This window comes from Hemiscyllium ocellatum, chromosome 15 (genome assembly GCF_020745735.1).
Source record: "Hemiscyllium ocellatum isolate sHemOce1 chromosome 15, sHemOce1.pat.X.cur, whole genome shotgun sequence".
Classification (NCBI taxonomy): Eukaryota; Metazoa; Chordata; class Chondrichthyes; order Orectolobiformes; family Hemiscylliidae; genus Hemiscyllium; species Hemiscyllium ocellatum.
In genome coordinates, this window is record NC_083415.1 from 61878157 (window position 1) to 61894302 (window position 16146).

The following is a 16146-nucleotide window of genomic DNA, read 5'->3' on the forward strand; positions in this document are numbered from 1 at the left end:
TAAGTGTTGTTCAACATGGAGGAGTACCAATTCATCAGCTGAGGAAGGACAGGACATGGTAATCAGGAGGAGGTTGCCTTTCCTATGTTTAATCTGAAGCTATGAGATTTCCAAAATGTATCGCACTGTGCTGTCCTCTGCTGGGTCTGCCCTGCTGGAGAGATGGGACAGACCCAGGGATGGTGACGGCGGTGGCTGGGACTCTGTCATTCTTATAAAATGATACTTTACAGACAAGGTCAGGATGTTGCTTTGACTGGTCTGTGGGACAGTTCTTCCAGTTTTTAGACTGGGCCGGGTTTTGTGAGTGAGGCAGGGGACACCGCACAGTTTGAAAATCACAGGAAGTTTTCACTTGTGGGGAGTCTGCCGGATGGATCAGTGTTATTCCCTGTCAGGGGGGGTTGTGGAAACACCACTACCCCGAGGAGGTTTGGGTCAAACAGGTAGCTGACAGCTGGGTGAGGAAGGTGTGCTTTCTTAGAGAGAGGTGTTTGATAAGTTGGAAGGTAAAAACAGTGACTGCAGATGCTGGAAACCAGATTCTGGATTAGATGCTGGAAAAGCACAGCAGTTCAGGCAGCATCCGAGGAGCAGGAAAATCAACGTTTCGGGCAAAAGCCCTTTGATAAGTTGGAGCCGACTGCAGCCTCTCCCATGGGGGCTTCTCTAGGCCCACAAGCCATGCTGTAAAGGCACTTCCCTTCCGAAGAAGCAATGCCTGACCTTGTTTAATTGCTGGGCTAGTTTTTTTAGCAATGCTGAACATGTTGGGGTTGGGTTTGAGAATCGGCACGGGTATACAATGGGAAGATCACTGATAAGCCATGAATCACCATGAGCAGGATGGCCTTGCTGTCCTCCCCTTTCCTACGTTCTGTTGAATGCCCAGCACAAAGACAAACAGTTTGGCCCAGTTGACTGTGTGGGTGCAAGGCCTCCCCACTCGTCACCATGTCAGCCTCCTTCTCCCATCACATTGATTCATAAAATTGAAAAGTATTTTAATCTGCAAGAAAGATGATTGAGAGTTTAGAACAAGATTTCAGGAGGATACTTCCCTTATTTTAGTGTAGGAACTATCAAGCTGAAAATCCATTTTTGCAGAGATACTTGTAATATCTGAACGTCTGGGAAGTGATTGGATATGGCTGTTGTGAAACAAGTAATTCACTTATTCATGAAATTCATCTGCATTAAATCAGTTTGGCAGTTTGTAATTGTGTTCCATCACCATCAAGTGTTTTTCTGCTCTTGTACGGGGTGAGGGTGTCACTTGCAAGGCCGGCATCTGGTGTCCTCGTCCATCTGGATGGAAGTGGCTGTGGGGTTTGGAAAGTAGTGATCTACAGTGCATCTTGTAGATAACACACACTGCTGCTACTGAGCGTCAGTGGTGGAGGAAGTGGATGTTTGTGGATGAGGTGCCAAACAAGTGGGGGCTGCTTTCTCCTGGATGGTGTCGAGCTTCTTGAGTGTTGTTGGAGCTGCCCCCATCCAGACCAGTGGTGAATATTCCATCAGACTCCTGACTTGTGCCTTGTAGATGGTCAACAGATTTTGGGGAATCAAAAATTGTGGTGCTGGAAAAGCACATCCGGTCTGAAAGCATCCGAGGATCAGAAGAGTCGAGAATCATCAGGAATGTGGGGAGCCAAGGGGGCTGAGAGATAAATGGGAGGGTGGGGCTGGGGGGGGAAGTTGGCTGATAGGTAGATGCAGGTGGGGATGATGGGATAGGTCAGAGTGGAGGGTGGAGTAGATAAACGGGAAGGAAGATGGACAGGTAGGACAATTCAAGAGGGTCTTGCTGAGTTGGAGGGTTGGATCTGGGATAAGATGAGGGGAAGGGAGATCAGGAAACTGGTGAAATCCACATTGATGCTGTGTGGTTGGAGGGTCCCAAGGTGGAAGATGAGGGGTTTTTCCTCCAGACATCGGGTGGTAAGGGTTTGGCGATGGAGGAGGCCCATGGCCTGCATGTCCTTGTTGAAGTGGGAGGGGAAACTGAAGTGGCCAGCCACATGGTGGTGGGGTTGGTTGGTGCGGGTGTCCCGGAGATGTTCTTGGAAATGTTCCACAAATTGGTGTTCTGTTTTCCCGATGTAGAGGAGACTACATCGAGAGCAACGGACAGTGTGGATGAGGTGTTTGGAGGTGCAGAAATATCTCTGCTGGATGTGGAAGGTTCCTTTGGGGCATTAGAGTTGCGGGGGGAGGTGTGGGTGCAGGTTTAATACCTCATGCAGTGGCAGGGGAACGTGTGGGAGTGGAAGGTGAGTTGGTGGGGAGCATGGACCTAACGAGGGAGTGATGGAGGGAATGGTCTCTGTGGAATGCTGACAGAAGCGGGGAGGGAAACAGATCCCTGGTGGTGGGGTCTGACTGTAGGTGGCAGAAATAGCGGAGCATGATGCGTTGTATCCGAAGATTGGTGGGGTGGAAGGTGAGGTCCAGGGGGGTCTGTCCTTGTTGTGGTTGGAGCAGTGGGGTTCAAGGGTGGAGGTACACCAAGTGGAGATCAGGAGGTGAGTTACTGGCCAGTGTTCCTAGCCTCTGACCTGGTCTTGTAGCCATTTGTTTATGTGGTGAGTCCTGTTGAGTTTCTGGTCAATGGTAACCCCCAGGATCTGGCTCGTGGGGGATTCAGTGATAGTAACACCCATCAGTGTGTAAAGCAGGAACTAATCTGTCTTCATTGTGTTGAGTTTAAGTTGTTCAAGTGCCAACAGTGACGTGAATTTAATCTTCAGTTAAGCCTGGCATCTCAAAAATCTCAAACATAAAATAACTAGTTATTAAGTAACCTGTAGCAAACTTTACCACTTACCAAGATGGGGTCTATCTTCACTGCCAGACACATATTCCCAGACACAAGGATTGGTGATGATCAATTACCCAAAGATGATTATACATTATACATCAATGATCTTTCATTGGAAGTGGGAGAAGTTTGAAATGTAATTGAGTGTAAAGGGGGAAATGGGAAGAAGAATTGTAATAAGGAAGGACGCAAGAGAGATTAAATGACAAAAAGGATCGTTAGTGTGAGGGCAAAAGGTGTAGCAATGGAGCAAGAAAATTAATGTTGAGGAGTTGTGTTCAGCCCCTGAGAAGTCAAGGGGCTGAGAGCTCCCCCTGCAGGACTCCAGCTCCAGTGCAGCCAGGGTTTTGTGGTCGGCTGCTCCCTCTGGTGGACGTGGTGCTCTCTGCAGGCAGCGAGGATTTCTGCCTCTTCCATTTCCCATCGTCCCAGCCTCAAACACAACAGAGAAGCTCCAAGATGGCGCAAGCAATTTTCGAGGCGTTGGCAGGTAATAAAATGCAACATTTCTCACCTTTGCAGCATTTGCATTTCATTCCCAACTTTTGCATTTGGAGTCTGCCCCTTTGCATTGCGGGGGGAGGGTTGGTGTCGTCCCTGCTATTTCCTTATTAAGTTGCAATGTTTGCAAGAGGAAACTATTGTTCTGCAATTTAGTTTTTTTTGCCACCGTCGTCCTTTTCCGTCCAGGGTGGTTTTTGTGTTGCCTCTGCCCTGATGGTGGCGGCTGTGACTGCAGCTTCCCCCGGGGGGAGAAGCTCTGGAACAGCAGCTCTCAGTCTGAAGGAGAGAGAAGGCAGGAGGGTCAAGGCTTGTTGGAAAAGCCAGGGAGGAGGTTTAAAAAGATCAGGAGCAAGAGCCCAACCAGCTCCTTAACAGATCAGCACAATGCAATGCTGCATTTCCCCAACAAACACCAAATAAATATCTATATAACACCTATGAACCGAAATGAATTGCTCAGGTCCTTGCTGTATGAATTCTTACAACGTGTCTCACACTGCATTTATATGACTGCATGAAAATGTGAATTGAAGTAATTGAGGTGTGAACAGTTAAACCTGCAATTAAAGGAGAAACAGGTAGCTTATAAAACAGGTGGGGTTGAGAGCACAGACTCACTGGTAGGGGCTCCAGGTCCACTGGGACCAGAGCAGGTTGAGTGAATGTTGCCAGATGCTATATTATGTCAGAGTACATTGTTGTTGTCCACGGGATATGAGCAAACCAATTTATTTGTTTGGGATAATCTCAATTGTGCCTCCACCAGAATTCTTTTAAAAAAAAGAACTGGTTAAATTATCAAAGTCATAGAGTCATACAGCACGGTGGGTGGGATGGTGGTACAGTGGTTAGCACTGCTGCCTCACAGCGTCAGAGACATGGGTTCAATTCCCGCCTCAGGTGACTGTCTTTGTGGAGTTTGCACATTCTCCCTGTGTCTGCATGGGTTTCCTCCCACAGTCCAAAGATATGCGGGTCAGGTGAATTGGCCATGCTAAATTGCCCGTAGTGTTAGGTAAGGAGCAAATGTAGGGGTATGGATGGGTTGCGCTTCAGCGGGTCGATGTGGACTTGTTGGGCCGAAGGGCCTGTTTCCACACTGTAAGCAATCTAATCAGAAATAGACCCTTCTGTCCAATCAGTCCATGCTGAACATACACCTAACCTAAGCCCATTTGTCAGCAGTTGGCCCATATCCCTCCAAATCCTTCCCATTCATATATCCATCCAGATGCCTTTTAAAGGGGTAGATTCTTCACACAGCGGGTTGTGAGTTCATGGAATGCCCTGCCCGTATCAGTGGTGAACTCTCCTTCTTTATGGTCATTTAAGCGGGCATTGGATACGCATTTGGAAGTTATTGGGCTAGTATAGGTTAGGTAGGATTCGGTCGGCGCAACATCGAGGGCCGAAGGGCCTGTACTGCGCTGTATCCTTCTATGTTCTAAATGCTGTAATTGTACCAGCCTCCACCACTTCCTCTGGCAGCTCAATCCATACACGTACCACCCTCTGCGAAAATGTGGTCCCTTTTATATCTTTCCCCTCTTCACCCTAAACCCTCTAGTTCTGGACTCCCCGACCCCAGGGAAAAGACTTTGCCTATTTACCCTCTCCATGCCCCTCATGATTTTATAAACCTCTATAAGGTCACCCCTCAGCCTCCGACACTCCAGGGAAAATAGCCCCTGCCTGTTCAGCCTCTCCCTGTAGCTCAGATCCTCCAACCCTGGCAATATTTTGAAACTAGAATAATTCTCATGGGTTACTGATCACGGTCTTTGGGTCAGACAGAGAACACTGGAGAAACTCAGCAGGTTACACGGCATGTGTGGAGAGAGAAACAGTAAATGTTTGGAGACTTCTTCAAAAAACATTGACTCTGTTTCTGTCTCTCTGCAGATGATGCCAGACCTGCTGAATTTCTCAGGTGTGCTCTGGGTTTGTTTCAGATTTCCAGCATCTGCAGTGTTTTGCCTGTATTCGGGATCTCCGGATGGTGGGAATTAGGGACATTAGGTTTGAAAAGCAATGGAAAGTGAGGAATTAGGAATGTGAAACAGTCACTGAAATTCACGGAGTGGGGAGGAGTTGTGCACAGGAAGATCCCACAAACAGTGCTCTGGTGAAGACCGGGTCATCTGTTTTTGGATGATGTTGGTTGATGATCAGTTCTGAGCCGGAGGATGGACCGGGGAGAAGCCAAGATCTCCCAGAGGGATTCAGAAACGAGCGCAAGGATTTTAAAACCAGACCAGGAGGCAGAACCTGGGTGTCAGTGTTCACTCTGGGTTACACCAACACTGGGACTCAGCTACCTCTCCCCTGTTGGTTTCTCTAACCTTTGGCTGTGGGTATCAGTCACCTTCCAGAAGATGGGGATGAGCTGCGTTCTTGAGCACCCTGCAGTCCCTGTGCTGTGGGTAGACCCACAATGCCCTTAGGGAGGGAATTCCAGGATTTCTGACCCAGCAATAGTGAATGAACGGTGATATATTTCCAAGTCAGGATGGTGAGTAGCTTGGAGGGGAACTTACAGGGGGTGGTGTCCAATGTATCTGCTACCTTTGTCCTAGATGGAACTGGTTGGTGGTTTGGAAGGTGCACTCTGAGGTTCTTTGGTGAATTCCTGCAGTGCATCTTGTAGCTGGTACACGCTGCTGCTACTGAGCATCGGTGGTGGAGGGAGGGAGGGAGGGGAGGGGAGGGAGTGGGTGTTTGTGGATGTGGTGCCAATCAAGTGTCTGCTTTGTTCTGGGTGGTGTGGACCTGCCTGAGTGTTATCAGAGCTGGCCCCATCCAGGAGGCTGGGGAGTATTCCATCACATTCCTGACTTGGGCCTTGTAGATGGTGGACAGGCTTTGGGGAGTCAGGAGGGGAGTTACTCGCTGTGGGATTCCCAGCCTCTGACCTGCTCCTGGAGACGTTGTGTTGATGAGGTGAGTCCAGTTGAGTTTCTGGTTGATGGTAACTCGCAGGTCGGCTTTCTGCTTCTGCTCTGTTTTTTACTGAAACCCTCCTCCTGCCCGAGGGGATGTATCAAGGGCACAGTGATTGTTCCAGTCCCACAACCCACCACCGTCTCTCGGTGTCTCTGCTGTGAATCAACAATTTTGCTTCGCTATAACTTGACGGCTTATTGAGTATTGGGGGGGAGGGGGAGGCGCGGTGGGGGATGGGGTGACACACTGGGGGAGGGGGAGGGGCGACGCAGTGGGGGAGGAGGAGGCATAGTGGGGGAAGTGGGCAACACAGTGGGGGATGGGGCGGCGCGGCAGGGGATAGGGAGGTGCGGCGGGGAGGGGCGGACGCCTTCGTATGTTTTGTCCACTTTGGAGGCGCCACGCAAATGAAAGTTCTCACAATTTTTCCGCCAGCCCCTCAGGTTTGGATTCCTCCTCAGTCGGTGCCACTGGGGTCGGGGAGGGGTGGGGGGTGAAGGTCTGTCTGAATGTTGTTGTGTCCCTCCCCAGGAATGGACAATCAGACGGTGCTGGCTGTACAGTCGCTACTGGAGAGTCAGGGATCGGTTACTGATCCATCACCTCACACTGTCACCAGCAGCAGCATCCAGCCCACCCTCGGTAAGCTACATACGTAACTCCCGTCCCATCCCCACCCCTCCCTCCCTGGGTAAGGGAGCTCCAGGTGTGGGTGGAAGGGAGTGGGGGTGGAAGAGGGTGGAGGGGAGTGGGGGTAGAAGGGAGTGGAGAGTGGGGGTGGGGAAGGGAGTGGTGAGTGGGGGTTGGGTGGGGGTGGGGATGGGGGGAAGGGGTGGAGGAGGGTGTGGAAGGGTGGGAAGTGGGGGTAGAGGGGGATGGGGAAGGGGGTGGGAAGTGGGGGTAGAGGGGGATGGGGAAGGGGGTGGGGGTGTGGGGAGGGGGGTAGAGGGGGATGGGGAAGGGGGTGGGGGTGTGGGAGGGGGGGTAGAGGGGGATGGGGAAGGGGGTGGGGGTGTGGGGAGGGGGGTAGAGGGGGATGGGGAAGGGGGTGGGAAGTGGGGGTAGAGGGGGATGGGGAAGGGGGTGGGGGTGTGGGGAGGGGGGTAGAGGGGGATGGGGAAGGGGGTGGGAAGTGGGGGTAGAGGGGGATGGGGAAGGGGGTGGGGGGGGTGGGGAGTGGGGGTAGAGGGGGATGGGGAAGGGGGTGGGGGGGTGGGGAGGGGGGTAGAGGGGGATGGGGAAGGGGGTGGGGGTGTGGGGAGGGGGGTAGAGGGGGATGGGGAAGGGGGTGGGGGGGTGGGAAGTGGGGGTAGAGGGGGATGGGGAAGGGGGTGGGGGGTGGGAAGTGGGGGTAGAGGGGGATGGGGAAGGGGGTGGGGGGGGGGAAGTGGGGGTAGAGGGGGATGGGGAAGGGGGTGGGGGGTGGGAAGTGGGGGTAGAGGGGGATGGGGAAGGGGGTGGGGGGGTGTGGGGAGGGGGGTAGAGGGGGATGGGGAAGGGGGTGGGAAGTGGGGGTAGAGGGGGATGGGGAAGGGGGGTGGGGGGGTGGGGAGTGGGGGTAGAGGGGGATGGGGAAGGGGGTGGGGGGTGGGGAGGGGGGTGGAGGGGGGGTTGGGGAAGGGGGGTGGTGGTGTGTGGGGAGGGGGGTAGAGGGGGATGGGGAAGGGGGTGGGGGGGGTGGGAAGTGGGGGTAGAGGGGGATGGGGAAGGGGGTGGGGGGTGGGGGGTGTGGGGTAGAGGGGGATGGGGAAGGGGGTGGGTGGGGGGGGGGGAGGTGGGGGGTAGAGGGGGATGGGGAAGGGGTGGGGGTGTGGGGGGGGGGTAGAGGGGAATGGGGGGGAGGGGGTGGGGGTGTGGGGAGGGGGGTAGAGGGGGATGGGGAAGGGGTGGGGGTGGGGAGGGGGGGGGGGGGGGGAGGGGGAAGGGGGTGGGGAGGGAGGTAGAGGGGGAGGGGGGGGGGGGTGTGGGGGGGTGGGTGGTGGGGGTGGGGGGGATGGGGAGGGGGGGGGTGGGGGGGGGGGGAGTGGGGGTGGAGGGGGGTGGGGAAGGGGGGGGGGGGGGGGTGGGGGGTGGGGGGGGAGTGGGGGGGGGGGGGGGGGCGGGGGGGGGGGGTGGGGGGGTTAGGGGGGGGGATGGGGAGGGGGGGGGGGGGGGGGGGAAGGGGTAGAGGGGGTGGGAGGGGGGGTGGGGGGGGGGGGGGGGGTAGTTTGTTTGTGCTGCCTCAGCAGTTGGGTGGAGTGTCAGCCTGGGACGTCAGTGTGAGCTGAGGAAATGTCTGACAATTTGTAAAATTGAGGGACAATTGGGGAATGATGGCCCTCCCCCACTCACCCCCCCCATTCCCCCATTCCCCCTCCCCTCCCCATTCCCCCATTCCCCCCCCCCCACTCTCTCACTCCATTCCCCCCTCCTCAGGAGAAAAATGAAAACATGAAAGTATACAATTAATATTTTGCTGACATCTCTCCCCCCCACCCTCTCCCCCTCTCTCCCTGCCCCCCCTCCCTGCCCCCCCTCTCTCCCTGCACCCCCTTCTCTCCCTGGCCCCCCCTCTCCATCTCTATCGCCCCTCCCCCCCCCCCCCCCCCCCCCCAGACGATGACGATGTCTTCCTCTGTGGGAAGTGTAAGAAGCAGTTTAACTCTCTGCAGTCCTTCATCGCTCACAAGCGGGAGCAGTGTCAGGGCAGCCTGCCCTCACTGGCCTCTGTCTCGCTGGCCCCCAGCAACACCTTCACCTCCGTCGCCCCAATGACCAGTGTGCCGCCTCCACAGCCCATCAGCCGACAGGTAACACAGAGTGGGGTGGGGGGAGGGGAGCAGCCACCGAGCGGGGGGGGGGGGGGGGTGATTGGGGGTGGGAGGCGGGAGCTTGCAGTGTCTGATCTCTCCAGGACCAGCGGGTATCGCCCTTGCTTCTGGGTCAGGAGGGTTTGGGTTTACCCGAGTCTGGGTGCAGGGCCAAGGGAGTGCTGCACTGTCAGGGGAACTGCCAGTTGGGTGGGAGGTTAATCTGACACCTCGCTCGGCCTCTCCTCCCCCTCTCCCCAACCACGGATCCCGGCCGATTCCCCCCAACCCCTCCCCTGGTGGAGATGACAGTCTGATCAATGATCCAGTCGATCCCATCTGAGGGGCAATGATTAACAGGAACTTTCACAAGGAAACCGGGAGGGGGGACAGATTTACCCCGATACGGGGAGTGGGGGACAAATTTACCCCGATACGGGGAGGGGGGACAGATCTACCCCATCACAGGGAGTCAGGGACAGATCTGCCCCATCACAGCAGGGAGGGGGGCAGATTTACCCTGACACAGGGACGGGGGGGCAGATTTACCTCATCACAGGAAAGTGGGGGGAGAATAGATTTAACCCAACACTGGGAGAGGGTTGCAGATTCACCCCGACATGGGGGGAGTCCGTGGATTTACCCCGATGTGGGGGAAGGGAGGAGCAGATTTACACCACACTGGAGTGGGGAGGGGGACATTTCACACCGGTGTGTGTGTGTGTGTGTGTGTGTGTGTTTGTGTGGAAATTCCGTAGGGAGGGGGTCAGATATACACCGACATGGGGCGGGACATTTATTTGATGACAAGGGTCCTTCAGAGAACTAGTGGGGATGTGACCTCTTACTGTGCGCAATGGTTCAGTGACCCCCCCCCCCCCAAAAAATCCCCTGCCTGTTTGTGGGATCTTGCTGTGCACTAACACTGTGTTTCCCACATCACAGTAATGACGGATTTGTGGAGGTGCACCATTGGCTACAAAGCACTCTGGGGGTGTGGCAGGTGGGTGGAGGTGTGGGTGGGGTGGGGTGGGGTGGGGTGGGATGGTGTCTGTGAGCAGAAATACTAACAGGATTCCCTCCCCTGCCGTGTCCTGCAGCAAGTGTCTACGTACATCACCGTGCCTCACTCTCCACTGACCCAGGCCCTGGTCCAGGGGAACATCATCGTCAGTGACGACGTGCTCATGTCTGCCATGTCAGCGTTCACCTCCCTCGATCAGAGCCTGACTCCCATACAGCCACCAGTGCAGGTACGTACCATGCCGTGTGCCTCGTCACACCCCAAACCCGGGCCATTCCCCAGGGGCTAGCAGCTGCAGCTGGATACTGTTTCAGGGTCAGAGTTGGAGGTGGGGGTGGAGGATTGGGAGGGTGAGGTTTCATACCCAGCTTCTCGGCTGTGATGGAATCACGCTCCTGGTTTTGAAATCTCTGGCCCCACAACTCCACCAGATAAACTCCCTCGTCAGCTGGGAATGTGACAATCCAAGGTGTGGGGGGGAAGGGAGGGAGATGGGGTGTGGGTGTTGGGGATGGGGAGAGAGAGGGAGAGACATAAACGTGAGGGGGAGTGACAGACAGACTTGGAGAGAGGAGGAGAGACTGATGGGGAACGATTGACTCTATGACTGTACGATAGACGTGTAGGGAGAGAGAAAGATGGGGGGAGGAAAAGGGAGTCAGGGAGAGGAAGAGGGAAATGGAGGGGGAACGGAGGACAGATGCAGACAGGTGGTTGATGGAGAGAGAGTGTGGGGTCAGGAGGGAGGTGAGGAAATCCTTTCTTACGCAGCTGGTGACATTTAGAAGGTGCCTATTCTGACAGGAGGAGGAAGCAGAGTTTTGGGAACGGAGATCCCAGTCTTGGGAATGAGGAGTCAGCCATGTTGGGCTGGGATGAGGAAGAAGGTCTTTAGTCAGAGGGTGAAATTCTGTGCCCAGACAGCTGTGGCTGCTCCATGGATGGCTGTAATATCAGATATCAGTTGGGGGGAGAGGAAATGGCGATAGTTTGGGAAGATGGTGATGAAATAGAAGAGACTGGAAGAGGTTTGAGGGACTGATTCAATTTGATGTTGTATTTGGTTATCAGTGAGACCAGCCACTACCTAACTGGGATAAGACTCAGGGTCTGAATGGCCTCCTCTCTGATCTCTCCCTCAGCCAGGATCTCTGCCTTCGGGAACATCGAGCAGCATGGACTCGGAGCTGGAGAAGTGACTAGGGCTGGTCCCTTAGGGTGGGGAGGGGGCGGGTGAGGTCAACGTGTGTGGTCGTTGGCTTAACCAGCTCGCCCACGTCAATCCCAGATTCGGGATCCGGAAAGGGTGGTCTGCGTTCGGATTATAGTGTCTCGAAATCAAGAAAATTCGAACAGGACTAGACCAGGGTAAACTGACAACGGATGAGCAGGGAGTCTAGAGTAAGGTCACTGGGTTTGGCCATTTCAGACTGAGCTGAGGAGAGATGTCTTCTCCCACAGAGTGGGGAGTCTGGAATCCTCGACAACACAGTGCGATTGAGGCTGAAACATTTAATGTCTTCAAGAGGGAGTTAGCATAAAGTTCTTGGGGCTAAAGGGATCAAAGGGAAGAAAGCGGGTAACAAGGGACAGAGTTGGATGACCAGCCTTGATCATATTGAATGGCCTACTCCTGTTCATAACTTCTATGTTTCTATGGACCCAGTAGGACCCGACTGATTGGTGGTTTGTTTTGAATCTTATTGATCTTTTGTTGTTGAGTGAGAGTCTTTAACGTGCAGCAGTCTCTGAGATCCTGGTAACTCCAGGCAGAATCAGGAAGGGATTCTTTATTGAGGAATGCTCTCGCTTTCAAAGTGACGTGTTATTCTCCCCCTCTCTCTCTCTGTCTCTCTCTCTCCGTTAACTGTTTTGCAGAGCAGTCACAACATGCACCCGGGGGCTTCGTATATCCCCCCTCCACCTCCTCCTCCTCCTCCGCCCCCTCCCCCTACGATGACCCCCCAGATCCAGCCCAGTCCCAGTGGGAATGCCGTGGTGCAGGTGTACAGTCAGATGAATGGGACCTCCTCAGAGGGACAGAGCCTGGCCATGCAGAACTTCCAACACGTCCAGGTACTTGGGGGGGTGGGGGGGGGGTGGGGGAAGGTGTGTGTGTGTGTGTGTGTGGGGGGGGGGGGGGGTGGGGAGAAGGTGTGTGTGTGTGTGTGGGGGAGGACTGGGGGGGAAGCGTTCATGCTGCGGGAAGGAGTCATGAAGCGTGGAACTGGAGAGACGGTGGAGTGTCCATCATGGCTTGCCACAGGAGGCCGTTCTTTCCATGCTGCCTGTACTTGCTGTTTGGAAGAGCTATCCAAGTGACCCGTGTTTGCCCATGACCCTGGGAACCTGTGCTGATGAAGGATTTATGCCGTCCCCTTGTGAAAATCAGCAGCTCCCCATTCTCTCACTGACTTACCCCTGGAGCTATCGCTGGGATTTTCCCCTGCCCTCTCCCAATCCCATCCACACCCTCCCTGAGTACAGTGCCCAACACCCCCAGGATCATCTTGCTCTGGTACTCCATGCCCTGATTGGTAAAGCCGAGGACACTGTATGTTTTATGAACTGCTCTCCCCACCTGCCTTCCCACCTTCAATGATCTATGTTCAACTCCCTCTGCTCCTGCACTCACTTTAACATTGTATCTCCTCTTGTCTTCCAATGTTTTGCTGACCTCATAACTCTCTGCATTGAACTTCATCTGCCACCTGTCTGCCCACTCCACCCACTTGTCAGTGTCCTTTCTGCACTATACTCCTCAGAGTTTACTGTTCTTCAAAGCTCTGCGTCATCTGCAAACTATGGAACTGTCCCAGGCACAGCGAGATCCAGGTGATTAATGTGCTTCGGGAAAATCAGACTAACCCCAGGGATTCTCCAGAACAAACCACCCCCCCCCCCCAGCCTGGAACATTTCCCTTGCCCATTTCTCGCTGTTTTCTCCTGTTGAGCCAGTTTTGATTCCATGTTTGCCACATTCCCGTTTGTTCCATGGCAGAGCATTGTGTGGCACTGGAGGTGCCTGGACACCACATCAACCACATGGGGAAGAGGGAGCAGTGACGTGGGCATTTCCCTGAACCAGTAACAGCAGGCTAATGTTCCGGGGGTGTCAGGGATGGTAGCATTGTAGGTTGTGGTAGTACAGAATCGATGGGGTGAAGGGCCTCTTCTGTCATGTGTGATTCTATGATATGGTGACATTTGAATTCAATGATAGAAGATATGGACTAAAACCTGACCTAATGGTGACCTCGTGACTACTGTCGATTGATGTAAGTACCCACCTGGTTCACTAATAGGGAACGAATCTGCCGTCCTTCCCTGGTCTGGCCTACACGTGACTCCAGACCCACAGCAATATGGTTGACTCTCAACTACCCTCTGGACAATTAGAGATGGGCAATAAATGCTGGCTGTGCCTACTTTCCTGGATGATTTTTAGTTTAAATTACATTCATCAAGCCTTTCTGTTACCTCTTAATTAGAAAGTTTTTAAACACAATTTTGCCTTAAATCCATGATGGCTCTTCGAGTCATAGAGATGTACAGCACGGTAACAGACCCTTCGGTCCAACTCGTCCACTCCGAGCAGATATCCCAACCTAATCTAGTCCCAGTTGCCAGCACTTGGCCCATATCCCTCCAAACCCTTCCTATTCATTTACTCATCCAGATGCCTTTTAAATGCTGTAAATATACCAGACTCCACCACTTCCCCTGGCAACTCGTTCCATACATACACCACCCTCTTCCTAATTAACCCACATTTTTCCATGTGATCTATTAATTTTGCTGTGAATTATCGTCTCCAGAAGTATCCTAATTGCTGAAGTTAAACTGACTTTTTATACCTGAGGTAATGTTTATAATTCTCTGGTCCCCAGGTACCTCCCTCAAGTCTAGGGAAGACTGAAGGATTATGGGTAGTGCCTTACAATTTCCACTCTCTCCCTTTAAAATTCATCTCATCCAGTCCCAGTGCCTTGTCAAATATAAGGACCAGCAGTCTATCCAACAGCCCTTCCTTAACAGCTGTGAACTCTCCCAGTGAGAGTTTACCCTCTGTGACTCTGGCCTGGGGAGAGTCTAACTCCTTGATGAAGACTTCAAACTATTAATTTAATAAGCCAGCCATGCCCCCTCCCTCAGTGTGTAAATTCCTTTTTTAGTCCTTAATCGACCCCTACCCCATTTGTCAGTTTTTACTGTTGATGTAGGAGAAAGATGCTGGAGATCAGAATCGAAAGCGTGGCTCTGAAAAAGCACAGCTGGTCAGGCAGCATCCGAGGAGCAAGAAAATCGACGTTTCGAGCGTAAACCCTTCATCAAGATGCCGCCTGATTGGCTGTGCTTATCTAGCACCCCACACGTTTACAAATGATGTACCCAAAGAAGATTTTGAGATTCCCCTTTATGTTAGACTAGACGTTTCTCATGTTTGTTCCTCACCTTCCCTTCTTTAGTTCATTTGCTTCTCAGTTGGTACTTCCTACCCAGCAGCTCTCGTCAGCACACTTTCTGTTCTTTATCTTTATTTCTATCTCCTCTGTCACCTGGGGAACTTTCGTTTTGTGTATCCTACCTTCCCCATTTTGAGGGATTCTTTTTTATTTGTTGAGATGAGGGTGTCACTGGCCTGGTCAGTATTTATTATCCGTCCCTGGTTGCCCAGTCGCCATGTTGCTGGAGTCACATGTAGGCCAGACCAGGTAAGGATGGCAGATTTCCTTCACTAAAGGGCATTAGTGACCCAGGTGGGTTTTCCAATAATCGATAATGTTGTCATGGTTATCAGTAGATTCTTAATTGCAGTTTTTTTATTGCATTCAGATTCCACCATCTGTTGTAGTGGGATTCGAACTCAGGTCAATAAATATACCTTGACACCCTAAACCACTATCTCTTCAAACTGCTCAGTTTGAGATGTTGTCTCCCAACCTTCAGCTGTAGTCGGTCTGGCCCGGCTCAAATCTTGTTCCATTGAAGTTGGTTCTCTGCACGTTAATTACAGAACAACCCCGGTTATCTGAACATCAATGATCTGAAATTCGGATTATCCGATCGAGATCTCAATGTCCCGTAAAAATGTTAAGCGTTATCCGAACAATCAGTTATCCAAACAGTCAGTTATCCGAACAAAATACTTCCCGCCCATCCCGTTTGGATAATCGAGGTTGTTCTGTATTCTAAATCTGGATTGTTTATTGTTATTTTCATCCTCAACCATATGATCCAATGATCACTCATCCCCAAACATTCCCACAAACACAGTTGATCTACTTTGACACACCTTATTTTTAACAGTTAGGTCCAACAGTGCTTCCTTTCTGATTGAGCTGGACATAGACTGCTGTAGGAAACTCCCCTGAACATAATCTAGGAACACTTGCCCTTCACTGCTCCTTACCCTTCCTTGGAAATTAAAGTTCCTTTTGTAGAATGACTCTATAGTGTAATTGGCATTTCTCTGTAATTTCCCAATAGACTTGTTCCTCTACATCCTTCCCATTGCTTGATGGTCTGCAGACTGCACTGAGCAACAGAATTACACCTTTTTTTGTTCCGTACCTCTGGTCAGTTTGGGAAATGGTGACGCAATGGAAATGTCCCTGAGCTCGTGATTCAAAGGCCAAAGATAATGGTCTGGGGAGCTGGGTTCGAATCTGATGAAGGCAGCGGTGAAATTTAAGTTTAGTTAATAAGCCTGGGAATTATAAAACCAGTCTCCGTGATGGCGATCCTGAAACTATCATTCATTGTCGTTAGAAACTCAACTGGTGCACTTGTGCCCTTTGTGGACAGCACAGTGGTTAGCACTGCTGCCTCACAGCGCCAGAGACCCAGGTTCAGTTCCCGCCTCAGACAACTGTCTGTGTGGAGTTTGCACGTTCTCCCGTGTCTGCGTGGGTTTCCTCCGGGTGCTCCGGTTTCCTCCCACAATCCAAAAATGTGCAGGTCAGGTGAATTGGCCATGCTAAATTGCCCGTAGTGTTAGGTGAAGGGGTAAATGTAGGGGAATGGGTCTGGGTGGGTTGCTCTTCAGAGGGTCGGTATGG

At 52.7% G+C, this 16146-nt stretch overlaps 1 protein-coding gene across 1 annotated transcript in view; it reads left to right on the plus strand.

Moving 5' to 3' along the window:
• The first annotated feature begins 3236 nt into the window (after positions 1-3236).
• Positions 3237-16146, plus strand: part of znf341 (zinc finger protein 341) — a 45674-nt gene continuing 32764 nt past the window's right edge. Inside the window, exons 1-5 of the mRNA XM_060836170.1 lie at positions 3237-3314; positions 6803-6913; positions 8867-9060; positions 10161-10313; positions 11963-12160. Of these exons, the coding sequence (XP_060692153.1) occupies positions 3284-3314; positions 6803-6913; positions 8867-9060; positions 10161-10313; positions 11963-12160 (687 nt within the window). The 5' untranslated portion in view covers positions 3237-3283. The remainder of the gene's footprint in view (positions 3315-6802; positions 6914-8866; positions 9061-10160; positions 10314-11962; positions 12161-16146) is intronic.